Source organism: Fundulus heteroclitus, chromosome 10 (assembly GCF_011125445.2).
Source record: "Fundulus heteroclitus isolate FHET01 chromosome 10, MU-UCD_Fhet_4.1, whole genome shotgun sequence".
In the NCBI taxonomy this organism is placed as follows: domain Eukaryota; kingdom Metazoa; phylum Chordata; class Actinopteri; order Cyprinodontiformes; family Fundulidae; genus Fundulus; species Fundulus heteroclitus.
In genome coordinates, this window is record NC_046370.1 from 6514179 (window position 1) to 6531427 (window position 17249).

A 17249-nucleotide genomic window follows, 5' to 3' on the forward strand; every position below is an offset into this window, starting at 1 on the left:
TTAAACCCCCCTAAAAAGTGTTGCCCACACCTAATTATTTATTTATTGTAGTCACTCCAGAAAACTTTGCATTATTACAATTTAAAAAAAAAAGAAAAAAAAGGAAAAAGCTGGAGAAAAGGAAGAATAATCTCCGAATTCACGGAAACGTTTTACCGAGAGCTCGCCTCATACGGAATTTCCAGCTCGGCCATTTTGAAATTACAATTTCCGACGGCAGTTGAAAGCATCGTGAATCTGGGTTTCTCTCCTCGCTAAGTAGAACAGGTCAGTACCCACAGAGGGACAGACAAGCGGTCAGAGACTGAGAGGGGGAGGGCAGAAAAAGGCGTCAGAGGGTGAGAGGAAGCTGGAGAATCTGGAATCAGCGCCGCCGAACAGAGAAGCAGAGACCCAAACATTTGCTTTCATTTGACCACTGGACAGTCCACCGCCAGCTGCACAGGTAGGTCAATCGCAGCTGCTTCCACCTGGATTCTAAAGCCGGACGTCGGCGCTCTTGGCAGCGGAAGGTGACAGCCTGCATGCCATGGACCCGCTGCTGACCGCAGACCCGGAGATGATGGAGCGAGAGGCGGACAAGGATGCGCGCAGGAAGATCCAGTTCTCCGTGCCCTCCTCCGTGCCTCTGCAGCTGGATCCCCGACAGGTGGAGATGGTGAGCCCCGGCAGCGCCGCTTGTAGATCAGCCCGTGTTTGACACCTGCGGGGATTTTAAAGGGGCTCAAAGTTTTAGAGAAGCCCATGTAGAAGATTTTAACATATTGGACTAATATGAAGTTCGTGTTCGCTGTGATGTACTGAATTTAAACAGACTGTCACTGAAACACAGTGAAACGAATTCAGTTATTTTCTAAAATGATCGTTTCAGTAGTCACTAAAAAAGTGAAGCTTACGTTTTATATAAAATGGCTTACAAAAGCTTACACACCCCTTTTAACCTGTCTCTTTTTTGACAGTAAAACTGAAAATGAGACCGAGATGAATCATTTCAGAACTCTAAAATTTGTCGTTTCCTGTGCATTTAAGCTGAAAAACAAGTTACAATAACCACTTCTTTGTTGAAACTCATTTGAGTTCAGTTTCTGCAGTCTTCTTCAGTTTACATCTTGCATCAGTTTGGTCATTTGGAGCCTCAAGGTAAAAGCCATAGTTTGCAGAGGTTACAACAAATCAAAAATGATCTCATTGTATAAAGGTATCAGTCAGGAGGAGGACCTGTAAGGGACCATTCACTTGATACAGGTGTCTTGGAGAAGGGATGCATTTATAGCAGTGAACATCAACTGGCCCAGCAGAGCTTTCCATCCGGCCTGCAGAATATCTCTGAATTCAGAAATAGCATAGTTTATTAATTTATTTTTGAAACCTATATTGCTCATATATATATATATATACACACACAACACATTACAACAATTCTTGCGTCTCTGCACTGGCTCACTGGTCATTTTAGAATTGATTTTAAGAATTTATTGTTTGTGTTTAGACCCTTGAATGGGAGGGCTCCTCAATACATCATCGACCTCCTCCAGATTTATTCTCCGGCACGTGCTCTGAGGTCTGAGGGCCATCTTAAGCTAATAGTGCCTAAGATGAGGCTTAAAACCAGAGGGGACAGAGCCTTTTCTGTAGTTGGCCCCAGACTTTGGAATACTTTCCCTATCCATATACGAACAGCCTCCAAAGTGGAGTGTTTTAAGTCTCGTCTTTAGACTCACTTTTATTCTTTGGCCTTTAACACAGCGTAATTGTGTGGTCCTCTGTGTCCTTTTTATTTTATTTTTTTTTTCTTATGTACAGCACATTGGAAACTTTCTTTGTTTATAAATGTGCTATATAAATAAAGTGGATTGGATATTTTGTTAATTTATTTTATTTTACAAAAGCATCTGGCCCTCACAATGTCTGCCGAGAAAAATTCTGGCCCTCGGACAAATGTAGTTGATGACCCCTGATCTAAGGGTTGCAGGGTATTAGCTCTTGGGGTCCAGATCTGGGCACCACAGGACTTAAGAGAACGTTTTCAAGAAATAATTACATTCTGTCAAAGAAAATATTCAGTCCTGGCTGTAATCTCTTTAAATTTTGCATCAAAATGTGTTGAGGTCGGACAAAAATTAAATTTAAACTTTTGAGCCACAGTTCTGTAAAGTATGAATCCATTACATTGGTAAATTTAAGTTTTGGATTAACACTAATCACCTCAAGAAGGCTGTGGATGAGAGATTTTGAGAACTTCTGCAGGCAGGGAGGCCAGATATGGTCAAGTCAAGATGTTATATAATGAAAGACTACTACTAGAGAAGACTGATTGCTGAAAGTGAATCAAAAGGTGACTCACCAAAGCTTTAGCCTAAGACAAACCCTTGCTATTCTTTTTGCTTTTTAGTTAAATTGTGCAGGATGAATGTCACATTATGTGTGCAAAAATCTTTGAAGTGATGTCTTATGGTCTAATTGTCTACATCACAAAAAGCTGCTGTTTAACAAGGGCGTGTAGACTTATGGGAACCACTGTAGACTCAAGAGCCTATGGGTTCATTTATTATGGTTTAAAGCTAAGGAAACCTTTTCTATCACACTTTTTCCTATATATATATATATATATATATATATATATATATATATATATATATGTTTTTCAGAAATGCTCAAGGTGGATGCAACTTTTACCACAGTGTTTACCGGAGCATGAGATGCCTTCCTCTTGTCCTTACCGCCGAGGTTGAATTGCACTTACACAACAACGTGGCAAGACTTCACCAAACTGTATTTTGCTCCACATTACTGTGTGGGCAGCAGCTCTGGGATTAAGTTGAGCTGTGCAGCCTTATAGTTTTTGGAGCCTTTAAAAGTAATGAGGGTTGTCTGCCCTTCAAAGGGTGTGGAGGATGAGGAGGAAGTGAGGGATAAAGCGGCCATCTGTAATGCTGAAAATGAGATTTGTCTGAGCATAGCAGAAGCCCTATAACTACATATGTGAAATGAAAGAAGGTCATATTATTACTCATGTACATGGAGGAGGTGGTTTGCTTGTTATGTAAAATGAAACTTGAGCCTAAGGCTGAATCATCCTAAATCAAGTGCAAGATAAATATACAAGCCTACAAAGGCAGAAACTGTATTTTTGTATGCAGATGGTCATTCATTGTTGAGCAATATCTGCAAATTGACTTCTGCAATATTTTATAAATTTCTTTGCGCTCCAAATACTCCTACCATGATCCCATACCGCTGCCTGGAGGGAAACTTTATGAATGAGGACAGGTGCCATGTCATGCCTCCATATTTTTCCCAAGTGGATGATGAGAAACTTTTCAAAAGACATCTGTTTGGAAATCTTGTTCTCTTCTGGAATGTATAAATAAACTAATAAATCAATCATCACTAGACACTCAAATACTTGTTGCACATCTGCTGTTTACAGCTAACTTGTCCCCAGAGCGCTGGTCTACTTTTTTTTTGCCTCTTCTAGTGCAGAAGCAAGTCTTCATTTGCTTTAGCCCCCTCCACAAACCACAGAAGCTTGTAAAAGTATTTTCAATCCTTCAACCTTTTCACGTCACAGTAAAACCAGAAATATCACATGTTTTTGGGATAGAATATATAATGGTGTAGTGTAAGGAGAATTAAATATGCTGCAATTAATATTCTGCCTCCTTTTACTTTGACCCCTAAATAAAGTCCAGTGAACCACTGACCATCAGAAATTCCCATAATTGATAAAACCCACAGAATCAAGACAGTATTTAAATAGAACCTGTATGACAAAGTAGGCTATAAGCTCCCCAAGAAGGAGGTGCTCTTTTTGGGGAGCTTTAGCTTTCAGAAGTGATGCTACACCCCTCAACATAGGGCTGCAGTCTTCAGGAAACGGTTTTTCCAGAGCCCGCATAGGGCCCCCAAATAAAACCTAGACTGCTGGTGTGGTTGAGAAGTGCCCCTGCCAAGTTCCCATATTGTCTTCATCCCTGGAGGAGCATTAAAGATAGTGTTGAAAGAACAGATATTAGTTATGCAATCCATAAATTGTTGAAAAGTTGACACAAGTCATAATAGACAAAAAATGTTACTTTCTGGTTTGTGTGGCAGAGAGACTGCACATCACCTTGAATATCCTCACACTGGCACACGGTGATGGCCGCATCATGCTGGGGGCATGCTTTTCTTCAGGGGGATAGGGAATATTTTGAAAGCAATAAATCCCTTTCACAATAAATGCACTACTTTTCTTTGGTGTCATAGAATCCCAATATTAAAGTTTGTTTGCAAGTTCCAAATGACACCGTGGCGTCATTTGGAACCCCGATTGAAACATTTTATCCTGATCTTTTGTCCCATTTACCTTCTGACTTGCATGAGGTTCACATTCAGGTGCTGCAGTTTACTTTCTTCTTATTTATTTATCCTTTCGACACATATTTTCACTAATCACAGGAGTCAGATTTCATTACAGGAAAACTGTTATGGTAGTTTTTAGCTTCACATCATGATTAATCGGTTATGCTTCTGTTTTTAGCTTTTTACTTTTCCTAGTATGGTATTTGCACTAACGGTGTACTTTATTTTCCTGGTTTCTCTCATCCTTTCTGTCGATGTGGTTCACTGCCTTGTCTTTCCCCTGAGTTGAGAATTGCCACCACCTGCATTTCATTAGCTCTCCCTCTGGTGCCTCCATTGTGCAGAATTAGTTAATTTCCATCATGGTTTATAAACTCTGTTGGCTCGGTTTGTTGCGCTGCTAAGCCTTAATGTGTTATCCTAATTTACTGTGGTGGTTATATCCATTTTTTGTCCTTGCTTTACTACAAACTCTGACAACAAGGACGGAGAAAGATATGTGCAGTGTTCCCCTGAAGTGATTCCAGAGGTCATTAATTACGGTCATGTTCAAGTGCACTCAAAATAACTCAATTGGAAGAAATCAGATAGCAGTTTCAGGAATTTTGTCATTGTTTAACATCTAGAAAAGGACCTCAGCCCCCCCGGCTCTCTCATTTAACTACATATCCAATTTCTCTGGCAGTGCAGTTGACTAATATTTAAAAGAAAAAGCATTAAATCAGAACTGGTAAAAGAATAAGCCAAGGAAGGCGGCTGCAGATTAAAACGAAAAAGAGATTAGCTGGGGATGACTGAGAACTGAATTAAGGGCAAGAGCAGTTAAAGCCAAGGACTACTTTCCCCCCCAGAATATCCGAGAGCTCCAAACACTAACAGGGTCTTCAGCATAAGAGGTTCAGTCCATGAAAAACAGAAAATGAGAGAACATTTGTTTGGTCATCAGTTTATCAGCGGAAAATAGTTCCCGTCAGATCAATTTCTGATTGACATTGTGTGTGCTTTTATTTTGCATTCTATGAAATAAACCGATGTGCGCAGCATGGCATGATGCATGCAGCATCATGAAGCAGAATGAAATGGTGAAGTCATGGCCAGAAGTGCTGGAAAAAAAATTTAAATTTTAATTTATGCGTTTCTGTGATTTACAGTTTAAACATTTCATAGGTTTCAAGGAATTTCATAAGTAAAGAGGTGCATGCAAAGACTTAGTATTTACAGAGTTGATCCTTCTCCAGCATCCAAGATATCCTCTTCTGAGGGTAACATGGATACCATGGCTGATTGTTATCAACTCTTGACTGCTGACACTGAAAATTATCAGTGTCAGAATTCCAGGCAAAAACCGCTGCTGACCCAAAAGATCACCAGGGCCCGTCTCACATTTCCTATCTTCATAACCCTGAAGACAAGGGATATATTCAGTGGACTGATTAGACCAAAGTAGAACTTTTTGGAAGGTGTGTATCCTATTAAATCTGGTCTGAAACCAACAGCAGTTCAGAAAAACAAAACATCCATCTTTCAGGCAAACATAGTGGTGATAGCATGATAGTCCAGGACTTCTCTGCTGCTTCAGGACATCGGAGGCTTGCTGTAATTGAAAGCACCATGAATTGTGCTCTCTAGCAGAAAATCCCAGAGGAGAATGTCCGGTAATCAGTTTGTGACCTTAAATTCAAGTGCTTTCGGGTTATGCAGCTGGAAGATTATTGAAAACACCAGCAAGGTCAAGTCTGGCCCAAAAATCTAGGGAATCTGCGGAAACTGCTAAGGTTGTCTGCGTGACTTGGGTTGGGGGAGTTTGTGAGCCAGTCTACACTGTGATACTACGGACATGGAAGCAGGTATTGGTAGTTCTGGCAGTGTGGGCAGGTGCGGATGGAAGTCCTGCAGAAAAAAATTTAATCAGCATCTCAATAAAGCCTGTATCATTGTGTGGTTGAAGCACTGAGCATGGCAGTGGCAAAAATAAAGTTTTAATAATAATAATAATGATAATTAACTTAGAAAGAAGTCAAGGGTAGAACAACTGCTTGAATGAACAGGTAAATGAACGACAAATGATGGTGAAACTGGAATGTTAACAGAATCCAGAGGCAGAGCAATGGAAGAGACCAGCAATGAACAGTGAGAGGTCAAGGGCTAAAATACTAAAACCAGCTTTCAGAAATGGCGAGCAAACCAGAAGAGCTAATAAGATGAAAAGCAGCATCAGTTGAGGCAGAGGTAAGGCAGGGCAGCTTCTTCTTTGTCTTCTTTTTAAAATTTCAATGGCAGTTGGCAACCAACTTAAGGAGTATTTCAGAGTATGAGCTTACAATCTAAGAACTATACAAATATACATTAAAAAAATAAAATAAATACATGAAAATTAGCTATGTCCTTCAATAAAGCCCTGTGTCCTTTAGATAGGACACTAGCACCTTTACTTGTGCTCTACTACTGCACTCCAAAATACTCTTTAAAGCAGGGGTGACCAACATGGTGGGGCACCAGGTAACTCCCAAGGACCACATGTGGTGCCCACCGCTCTAAAACTAGCACAACCGCACAGTCAGCTGCATCTGAAATGTTATTTTAGTCTGTTGCTATACTTTTGTAATCACCCTTTCATTTACAGTATATAGATTTAAAAATGACGATATCTAAAACAAAAGAGCATTGCTACTATGTTAATTGGTGAGCGCTGACTCTTTTAGTTCAAAGGTCAGTACAGGTAGCCCTTCTTATGACAGTACCAATGAAGTAGCTCTCTGTTTCTAAAAGGTTGGCGACCCCTGCTTTAAAGAATAAAGCTTCTGAGATTGTCTCTAGATTAGGAGTGGCTTGAATTCAACAACCGCTGACTATGTCCAGGATATGGTGTCTGTGTGTGGACGCCTCACTTCATCCACAATCCACTCTTTGGGATCTAAAGCAATTCTTGAATAGGCTTTAAGTCCTCGGTTTTCTCAAAGCATGCTGGCAAACACATTCTCTTTCACTCAACTTTCCATTTATTTGCTTGGACACAGCACTCCGTGAACAGTCAGCTTCTTTAGCAATGACCTTTTGTGTCTGATGGTCTGCTGGATAACTGTTAAATCAGCAGTCTTTTTCAGTGTTGTGTAGGTCAATACTGTATTGTAACTCCCTCTTTTTTTTGTTTACTGACAATCTTACGAAAAGCTGAAGGTTGGTTATCCATCAGCTAGAAATATTTGCAGAGCAAGACTTTTTGTTGCCTATTCATGTCATTTTACTGTAGAAGCAAAACAAACATCATACTGGTGTAAGAAGAAATACACAGGCGAGCTCCTCATACCCAGCAGGTACATACACACAACCTTGTTTCTGCGAGCTCATATTACATGGAAATCTAATATGCTGAAATGCCAAAGTCAAAGAAAGTACTCCAATACCTGCTGTTTACATGTGTAAAAACACTTTAGATACCCAGTGCCACCCTCTTGTCTTTTCAACTGTCTCATATTTTCATAACAGCAACTTTGTGTAGGAGCTTGACCTCACGGCTACTCTTGTAACAGAGTTCTGCTACTGAAAAAGCTCTCAAACAGGTGCCAAAACTAGGCTTCAGCCCTCTAGTTATTTTTTACTGGCATGGCTGTCTATTTCTGCGATTCTTCAAAATATCCAAAATAGTTTAGTGTCAAAATATATTAATCTCAATATAATAATTGCTTTTTAATACATATTTTAATTTCTTCTCAAAAATCATGAGTGCATTTGGCAGAAGGGATTGCAGATCAATATGTACAAATCTAGCAAACAAAGCAAGGCAGAGGCAGTAGGAGTCGCTGCAGGATGAATGCTGCCCACATATGTTATGCCTACATTGCTTATCCTTGGTTTTGTTTTCACTCTCTTAAGCTGCCGAAAAGGATAAAATACTAAATCACTACATTGCGTATTTCTCCTATATAAAAAATAATGACTTTGCAAATAGGTCATGCAACAATTTTGGAGAATCTGTAAAGAAAAAGGAAAGGGCACCCCTCCTCGAGTTGCATGCTGAATATTTAATTACATTAAATTGTGTAAGTCTTGGGGCCTGATCTTCAGAGGTTCCAAATAAGGGCAGCTAAATTGGATGGACTGAAATAAAATCTGAAACGATTCTGTCTGTTCTTGCCTGTGAAACTCCTGTCTGCAGTCTCACGACGTCATTCTCTGCTCCTGCACCCGCTCTACACAGGTAATTAAGGTCGGAGCAGTTACAACTGCGGCGGCGCCAAGTGGAGTCGCTGCTCCTAGGATGAGCACTAAATATGCCAGCCTCTCCCAGTGTGTAACTGCCAGATTCATGAAAACCACCACATGAGTAAACCATCCAGCGTTCCTGTGATTTCTCCTGCCTGTCTTGCCCCTGTTGGATTCTCTTCTCTTGGCCTCTGTATCTGGACCTCGACTACCTGAACCATCTCTCGACCAAGCCTGCCTGCCTTTACCCCTGCCTGCATAATTCTGCCTCTTGTGAACGATCAAAAGCCTGGACCCTGGATTTGTTTCTTGTCTCTGTCCCGTCTGGAAATCTCTCCATAGAGCATGCCTCCCTTTACCGATTCTCTTGCCTGGATTCCAGATTCGCCTCTTGCCTCAGCCCTATTGGAAACTCCAGCCAAATCAACTGAGTATGACCCAAGGCCAGACATTGGAGTCCCCTTCTGCCTCTATTCCTCAAGCTAACTATGTGAAGTGGAAATGTCAGCAATTCGCATAACCCAGACAGAGCCATTGGAGCCAATCGTTGTTTAAAACCTGTGCTAGCTGAATTACCGGGTCTCCAGATTTTTGGACCCCTTCTGAGTTCAGGAAGGCAGCTGTACGGTCAGACTTACAGTGAGATTTTTCTCTAAACAGTTGGATGTACCTCCACCAACACTTCACAACAGTTGCTTGAGCCAAAATATTACAAACCAAGAAAGCCACAAAAATAATTAAACACAAAATAAGTGTGCTTTGATCACTGGAGATCCCTGCAGACCTGCACAGATAAGCTGGTATAGATAATGGATGGATAGAAGTTGCAGAGCCCATATTGAAACAATGAAGTAGGGAAAAAAACATCCCTCTTGCCACAAGTTATGAACAAATTGTCGACCCTCTGTTCTAGAAGGACCACATGTCCACAAATAACATGACAGTCCCTGTTTTGGACGATCTGTCCTCTATGGGTAAAATGTACCCACATATATGTCCGTGATCAATCTTGATGTTAGACATTGGGAATTCATATTAATACACAATATACAGTATTTATGTCAAGTCTTGGGGCTGAACCAATACGCAGACTGGATCTCGGGACCGGCATGATTAGTGGAAGGGTTTTAATAATAACAAATGGTAAACGACAGCACAGCATGGAGAGAACAGAATATGGAGCAAGGATGAGACACAGGAAAGTAACAGGCAAAGTAACCTACATGGTAGTGGGATACAGAGCAAAAACAATGGAAGAATCCAACGGGGAGCAATGAGAATTAGAGAGCATATATACCGAAGGACAAGTGGAGAATGACACTGAAAGTCAGTGTGATAATTAGAGGATAATGAGCAGCGGCTGAGACAGAAGGTAAGAAACACAGATCTGATCTTTTATCTGATCATAGCTGTCTTTTTCATGGCAAATGTCCACGAAAAAGACAATGGCCAAATTCCAATCTTGTCATCCCCACAAAAAAACAATTTGTGCCACTACCTTATGTGGTACTAATTCAGATACATGTTGGATATTTTTCAAAATCTCTGCAGCCTGAATGGTCATGTCACATTTTATCTGGCATTTATGTCACTGTCCTGGCTCCCACTACACATCCACACAGACTTCTCTACAGTAGTAGCAGTCATGGCTACACAAAAGGTCATTGTTGATAGCTGAGCTGTTTTCTTCTTACCTTCTTACCGTTCTTCTTATTCTTGGTATGATGTGGTCTTAATGTTGTCACATTACTCAACGACTTCATACTAACATGAGATTAGTATGATGTCGGTATCCGTATTTTTTCTGTCTTAATTAATTGTGTTTTATTTCTCTCTTTGTACTGTGACCTTGTGTTCCTTGAAAGGTGCCCTGAAAAAATATTATTATTATTCATAATTTGTTTTTTTACTATTTAACAAAGCTTTATTGAAGACTTATGGTAACAATTACATCCGCCATTACTTCTGTAAACAGTACATGTGGCGTATACTTCTATTGTCTGCGCATGTGGGTAATTTTGGGGTCTTGAACTGTTCAGACAGAGCTTTGATGGTGGTAGCATTTAATCAGTGGTATGAAGGATCATGCAAAAAAGAAATAATAAATACAGTTTCAGCAAAAAATCTGATTTAAGCATCAGGACCTGCAGTGTGAACGGAGCTTAAATAAGACAGAAGAGCTGAACCAAGACAAGGAAACTTCTCACCAAAGTAAAAGATAAACACTAAACTGAGAGATATGTGTCCAATAACGCAAAAATAATAGAACATAAGAGCAAACTAACAAACTATACATAAATGTATGCGATAATATGGCATTATTTTACGTGGCATAAATGAACACAAAAATGCACTAAATATAGCAAGACCTATAAAAATCACTAAGACCAAGCTGGAAATATAAACCAAAGAAAACTAAAACCTCGAGAAAGTGAAATTATATAAAAAAGTTTTTCATGAACCACCCTTACAATCGTAATCCTTATTTAGTAAAAACTAAGTAATAGTATTTTGCGTTCTCATGCATAATGTCATATATATTGACATGAATAAGGGGAAAGCTTTACCATTGGGTAAAACTCTGACTTCTTAAACTACTGACATTGACAACTGAACTTGCATTTGTGTAGAGATTTGGTCGGTGCTAACTCATGAAAAATGGAGATGTACACAGTCTTACACTCCGTAGTTTGATGCAACCTAGTAAAGAAAGAAAATTCTCTTTTTGTCTTTGCTAAGATTCGACGCCGGAGGCCAACACCTGCCACTCTCTTCAAACTGACAGACGCCCCATCACCAGAGGAAGACAGCAGCTCGCAACAGGTGCAACTGAGCTGATCTATACCGCTGAGGATTTACAAGTCGAACCAGAGAACTTCTTAAACTTTAATCTACTTTAATGGCAAACACCTACAGATTTATTTTTCTTGTTAGGCTTCTGTATTACACCAAAATACATTGCACAAATTGAATGTTTTATGAAAGAGGCGTACAAAAAGATATTTTACTAAGAATTACACCTTTTTCTCTCAAGATGTAAAGAAAAACTTAATAAGGCATTAGCATAGCTGTTTTTACGGGAATTAAGGTTAAAGGTTAGCATTGTATTTGCAATTCAGTTTTAAATGCATCTTTAAATAAAAACTTTATTTGAAAACACCATAAATTAGTGTTTTTCAAGTTAGCTTTTAGACTGAGCATAAATGAAATTATTGTTATTGTATTTGTACTAAAATATATTTCTGCCATTGCCTCCTATATACTGTGAGGAGGAGCTTTCACACTTCTTAATTTTTTTTCTTATTATAATTTAATCTTATAGACAAACAGGAAGTAGCTCATAATTGTGAGCTGGAAGGTAAACGACATATGGTTTTCAAAGCATTTTGCAAATAAAAATATAAAAATTGTGCCATGCATTTGCATTCAGTCCCATTACTCCAATACCCTTTAATGCAATACGATGCAAAGAGCTTCAAAGGGAAATTGATTGCAAATAGTAAATAGAGGCAGTTAGTGTGCAATTAAACCTCAGTTTAAAACCAGCAGATCTGCCCTCAGAGGTGCCATAGAGCCATAGAGAACATCAGTGAACAAACAGTATCATGAAAACCAACCATACAAGCAGACAGGTGTTATGGTAGGTAATGGAAACTGATCCCTCAATTACTTATTAAATAAAAGGAAATGGGGATTCTATCAAGTTTCGGAATATTATTGTGAACCAGAGCAGACTGCCCCGCTTCTGCTCCCAGCCCTGGTCTCCTCCGAATCTGAGGCCACCGCCTCCTCGCACCCTGCTATACCGGCTGCATAAGCAGACACAACACCTCAGATCCAAATAATTACAGTCCCACAAAAAAATAAATATATACAAGTATTGACCTTGGCAAAGCAGGGAAGGGTTATGCCGATAGCAGGGCTCGTCTCCTGAGTGCAGCTGCTCACGTTTTGGAGGAGATAGGTCGGAGGTGATTGTAGAACAAAAGCTGTTCTACAATGTTTCCACTCACGGGGGTCAAGGGTAAAGTGCTATTCAATCAATCATCTGAAAATGTAAAGGGATATAGTACATCTGCAGATCTACCAAGGCTCTCCAACTTAAATGCCAGGCCAGGCAAAGAGAGCATCAACCAGGGAAACAACCAGTTGGCCTACTGTAAGTCTGGAGGAACTGCAGAGACTTTAGGTGAAGAAGCTGTTGACTATTTGTAGTGCATTCCAAAGGTCTAGGCTTTTGTGGATCACTGGAAAGGGGAAAATGCCTTTTTTTTTTTAAGAAATCCGATAGACATTTGCAGTTTGCCACAACCATGTAGGGCAGGGTTCGTCAACCCTGTTCCTCAACCCTGTTCCTCAGGATTCACTGCCCTGCATAGTTTAGGTTTTTCCGTTGCCTCCACACACCTGACTAAAATAAATGGGTGATTAACAGGCCTCTGCATCCTTTGATGGCTGCTGAGGAGGTCCTGAAAATCATTTAATTCATCTAAAACATGCAGGACAATGGGTCCTGGTGTAGAAACAGCAAACATGTTTAAAACGTGCTTTGTTCAGAGGAGCTTGAACCTTTTGACCTAAATGCAAATGCTATATGTGGCAGAAAACCCTCTAAACATGCCATGGCCAGCATAAAAAAAAAAACAGAGTTGGGGTACCATCATGCTGTAGGGATGCTTTTCCTCAGCAGGGACAGAGAGGCTGGGTAGAGTTGATTGGACATTTGGAGCTATTTACAAGGAAATCCTGGAAATCCTGGACCTGTTAGAGGCTGCAACAGACTGGAGGCAAGATACCCCAAAACTGCAGCCTGAGCTACAATTGAATGGTTTAGTTTAAAGCAGTTTAATGTGCTGGAATGACCTAGACTGGAAGCTAATTGAAAAGCTGTGGCAAAGTGACATGAAGCAAACAGTAGGAACCGGCAGTAAATGGGATAATGAGAGGAGCTTAAATACTGGGAGGATGAGAGCTGTAGCAATGCAGGTGCTGATTGACTAATTGATGGCAGGTGTGGCGAAGGAGCTGGAAGAACAACTGAGGAGAGAGCGCTAGTGGCAACAGGGGGCGAGAGAGAGCAACAGAGGAACAAGAAAGACAATCTAAATGTAACAGAGCATAACTAGATACAGGGAATAAACTAAATACATTGCATAAGGGACCTGAAACAAGGCTGATCTGATAAATACCAAAACCAAGAACTGTGTAAACCGTGACACATTTATGCACCAGTTTGTGGTCTACCACATAAAATCCCATTCAAATACAAGTTTTTTTTGTGGTTGCAATGTGAAAACCATAAAAAGGGATGTGCACATGTTTGTAAGTCACAGATTATCCTGACATCTAAAGAACGCTTATGTTTTTTATGCTGGACCTTTTTTCCACACACAAAACCAGACCAGCTCTGCAATCAGATAAATTGACTAAGTCTGTTTTAATTCTCCTTTTAGTGTCTGTTTTCCAACAAAAATCAAAAGATAAAATAATAAAAAGTAAAAGCTGAAGTGAAGTGTAACACTAATATATGTGCTCTCTGCCTGATGTGAGCAATGATTCCCATGCTTTACTTCCACAGTGGGTTCTGGGTGAAAATGGAGTCATGAAAGCCCAACTGGTTCACATGGCAACCTACCAGCCACCCTCACTTAAAGGTAAATGCCATTTGTTTTTAGATTATCTTTTGCAATGCACGCAACAAAGACCATTAAAAGTGTAACGCTGAATTGGAACATAACACATCGTGGCTCCCAGCTGTCAAAATTCAGATTTTTTTTTTAATGCAAAAAACAGTCTCATTTGTTGGTTTCTGTGTTGTTTATGAGTGTGTGACTCAGTGTGCTATGTCAGATTAGGAGTAGAAACAGCTGTGAGTTCGTTCTGGATCATCCTGGATTAGGGACTGCAGCTGCAACATGCTCTCTTTCACGTACACACATGCGCATCACACTTATGTTGATGCAAGATACAATATTTGTGTGTTGGCTAGCTGTGGAACAGTTCATTGGCCCAGGAAGTACCCCTCATTTTGAATAATCTGAAAATTGGCACTTGGGTCTCTGTAACCTGCAGGTCCACTATTGGATGCGGCTCTTCTGCCCCTCCATTGTGGCTCTTGATCTTTTTAGCCAGTGATGATAAAGAACTAGGCCGTGTTTCTAAATGTAACAAGAAAGACGTAGCAGTCTATGTGTCTTTTATGGAATATATAAGTTATTTTCATCATTAGGTGACAGACCAGTAGCTTTTTTTCTGTTTTCCATAAATATGGATGGAATATTTGTTTTCTTTTAAGTTTGATTATCTTTCTTTATTCTGAAACCTGAAGATAAAAGCAAAATTTGTTGTTCAAAGTAACCATAAAACAAACAAATGTAGCTAAAGTAGGTTTTTTTTTATAAAAATGTAGAACTGTATTTGTTTTTAAAACAGATTTTGAAATTTCATTTTATATGACAATAGGCAAAAATGGCTCCTGGTATTGAAAAGCTCCCCCCTCCCCCCGATATAGATATTTGATTAACTCAAAAGCAGCGTGTTTGTCATAGGATGAAATATATTGACAGAAATATTGCTAGCTGTAATCCCTTTGTAGAGGGAGATATGAACAAAAAAGTTCCAAAAAAGTTAGCTTTTGCTGTACAGCAAATATTCACAGGAGGCTAGAACAGCAGAAGTTTAAATGTGCAACAAGCTGTCGGCTCAAAAGTTTTGTAATTATTTAGGATCTGTTTATTTTTCGTTCTCCTATTCTTCTATTTTTGGTTGTTTAGCAACCATTTTGAAAAATAGTTTGCGTGCATGTTTGGAGGATCTATACTGCCTAAATTTAAATGAACTTCAACAATTATGTGGAATAAATCAATAGTTGTATTTTATTTTTAACTGTGGTAATGTAGTTAAACTCATCAAGGCCTCATTCTATATTCCATCGTGATTTAGTCTCTTTCATAACTAAAATATTGTCCATCTTTGTTAAAAATGTGCTTTATTGCGTTTCCAGCTGTCCAGATGATGGCCGAGGCACACCTGAAGTCTCTCGACAGAGAGGAGCCCTCTTCTGGAGAAGAAGAGGAGCAACACGATGAGGAGGAGAAGCAGCAGACAGCATTAGGTAGTAGTGGGTGTTACGAAATTTCCCTCTAATACTGAAACCTTCACTGAACAAATCGTGATTTACCATTTAAAACGTCTTTTCAACCCAGATTCCAGAGAGGAAAGCAAACCACTCACGGGGCTTTGTGACCTGCTGGGAAGTTCATCCGTAACAGCCGAGCTCTACAAAGACGAGACCACAGAACCGGAGGAGGGAAAGGGAGAATGACATAAAGAAAGACAGAACTGGCAAAGAGAGTTTGCAGAGAACTCACCTGCGCAGCACATGCATTGACCTTTTTTTTTTTTTCCTCTCGTGTGAGTGGGTGTACGCATGGGTTTGTTGGGCGACTTTTAGGTCTTCAGGTACGCGCCTGCATGCAACGATAAAGCGGAATGTGGAAAAAAACGAGCTGAGGAAACACACGATCGGAAGGATATAAATTAGCCGAAATGGGTTAAAAATTAACCTGAGACTTGTGAAGGAAAACACGTCTCAGCCTGCCAAGATAGCTGGAGAAACATTCCAGATCAGCTTTAAATGCCCTCTATTAGAAAAAGAAAATTTAATTGTCAAACGACGAAGGTCACATTAGATTTGCAGTTTTTTTACAATTATTAGTATCGCTTTACTTTCTTCCTTAAAAATCAGAAATGGGGTCCTAAAGTTTAAATGGTAGACACACCATATACACCAAAGTGCCATATAAGAAACTTACATTTATATCAACGACAAAAATCGTTACAAGACATAAATATAGTCCTAGATTAACCTGACTTTCACTCAGGAGCTGCAGGCTTTGATGAATGTTTGCACACAAGGTCGATGAAAGAAAGAGGATGGATAGCAGATGATTACATCTGCACAGCTGCCACAGTAATCACGATGAGGACTAATCCAACTAATTGATGCAGCCATTTTTATCTGCTTTAACATTATGAGCAGGCTTTTGTAACATAGCGATTACAGCAAATGGGATCTGGTTGGGAAAGCACATTTACCTGCTGGTAACTGAAGTTAATCTTACATGGTTAAACTAATTACCTGAAAAGAGTGAACTTCTAACGGATTCATTCATTTTTAACAAAACGACTCAAACAGGCTGTTGCTATGAGTGGGATTAAGATCATGTCTGTAGAAACTATGCAATAAAATGTTTGATTTCCTGCATCTAACAGGCCAGGTAGTCTATTGTTTTTAGACATTTTGTTTTGAATTTGTGTGTGTGTGTGTGTGTGTGTGTGTGTGTGTGTGTGTGTGTGTGTGTGTGTGTGTGTGTGTGTGTGTGTGTGTGTGTGTTTTAAAGAGAGAATGTAATTACCCCCTTGTTAAATTATAAGTTAAATGCGATTAACATTTATCAGGAAGCTGAATTTCACTAGCCACACACAGGCGTGATCACTGACAGAGCTGGAGAAGGAAGAAATAACATAAATGGAACCTGTCTGACGACATGAACCAGGCTATAAGATCTACGCAACGAATTATGCTGTGATATAAAGGAATTCAAGAACAGATTAGAATCTAGTTTGTTGTGAACCTTCCCAGAAGTGGCATCGATCCAGGAGGTCACAAAAACACCCAGAACAAGTTCTAAGGCACACCA

At 39.8% G+C, this 17249-nt stretch overlaps 1 protein-coding gene across 2 annotated transcripts; it reads left to right on the top strand.

The window, feature by feature from the left end:
- Positions 1 to 208: 208 nt before the first annotated feature.
- Positions 209 to 16818, top strand: LOC105939953 (protein phosphatase 1 regulatory subunit 1B). Of its 2 annotated transcripts, none has more exons than XM_036141848.1 (5): positions 209 to 658; positions 11287 to 11370; positions 14126 to 14201; positions 15551 to 15661; positions 15753 to 16818. In XM_036141848.1, exons 1-5 carry the CDS (start codon positions 530 to 532, stop codon positions 15869 to 15871), a joined length of 519 nt encoding a protein of 172 aa, XP_035997741.1. In that variant the 5' UTR covers positions 209 to 529; the 3' UTR covers positions 15872 to 16818. The 2 variants fall into 2 exon arrangements, with proteins under 2 accessions (XP_035997741.1, XP_012737795.2); XM_012882341.3 differs by having other exon boundaries at positions 212 to 658; positions 15551 to 15667.
- Positions 16819 to 17249: the final 431 nt, after the last annotated feature.

Bases quoted from the DNA above. Each gene is read 5' to 3' on its own strand.
- LOC105939953 (XM_012882341.3), top strand. From the start codon at position 530: ATGGACCCGCTGCTGACCGCAGACCCGGAGATGATGGAGCGAGAGGCG. The intron at 659-11,286 runs GTGAGCCCCGGC...GTCTTTGCTAAG, and splicing joins ATCCCCGACAGGTGGAGATG to ATTCGACGCCGGAGGCCAAC. The intron at 14,202-15,550 runs GTAAATGCCATT...TTGCGTTTCCAG, and splicing joins CCAGCCACCCTCACTTAAAG to CTGTCCAGATGATGGCCGAG.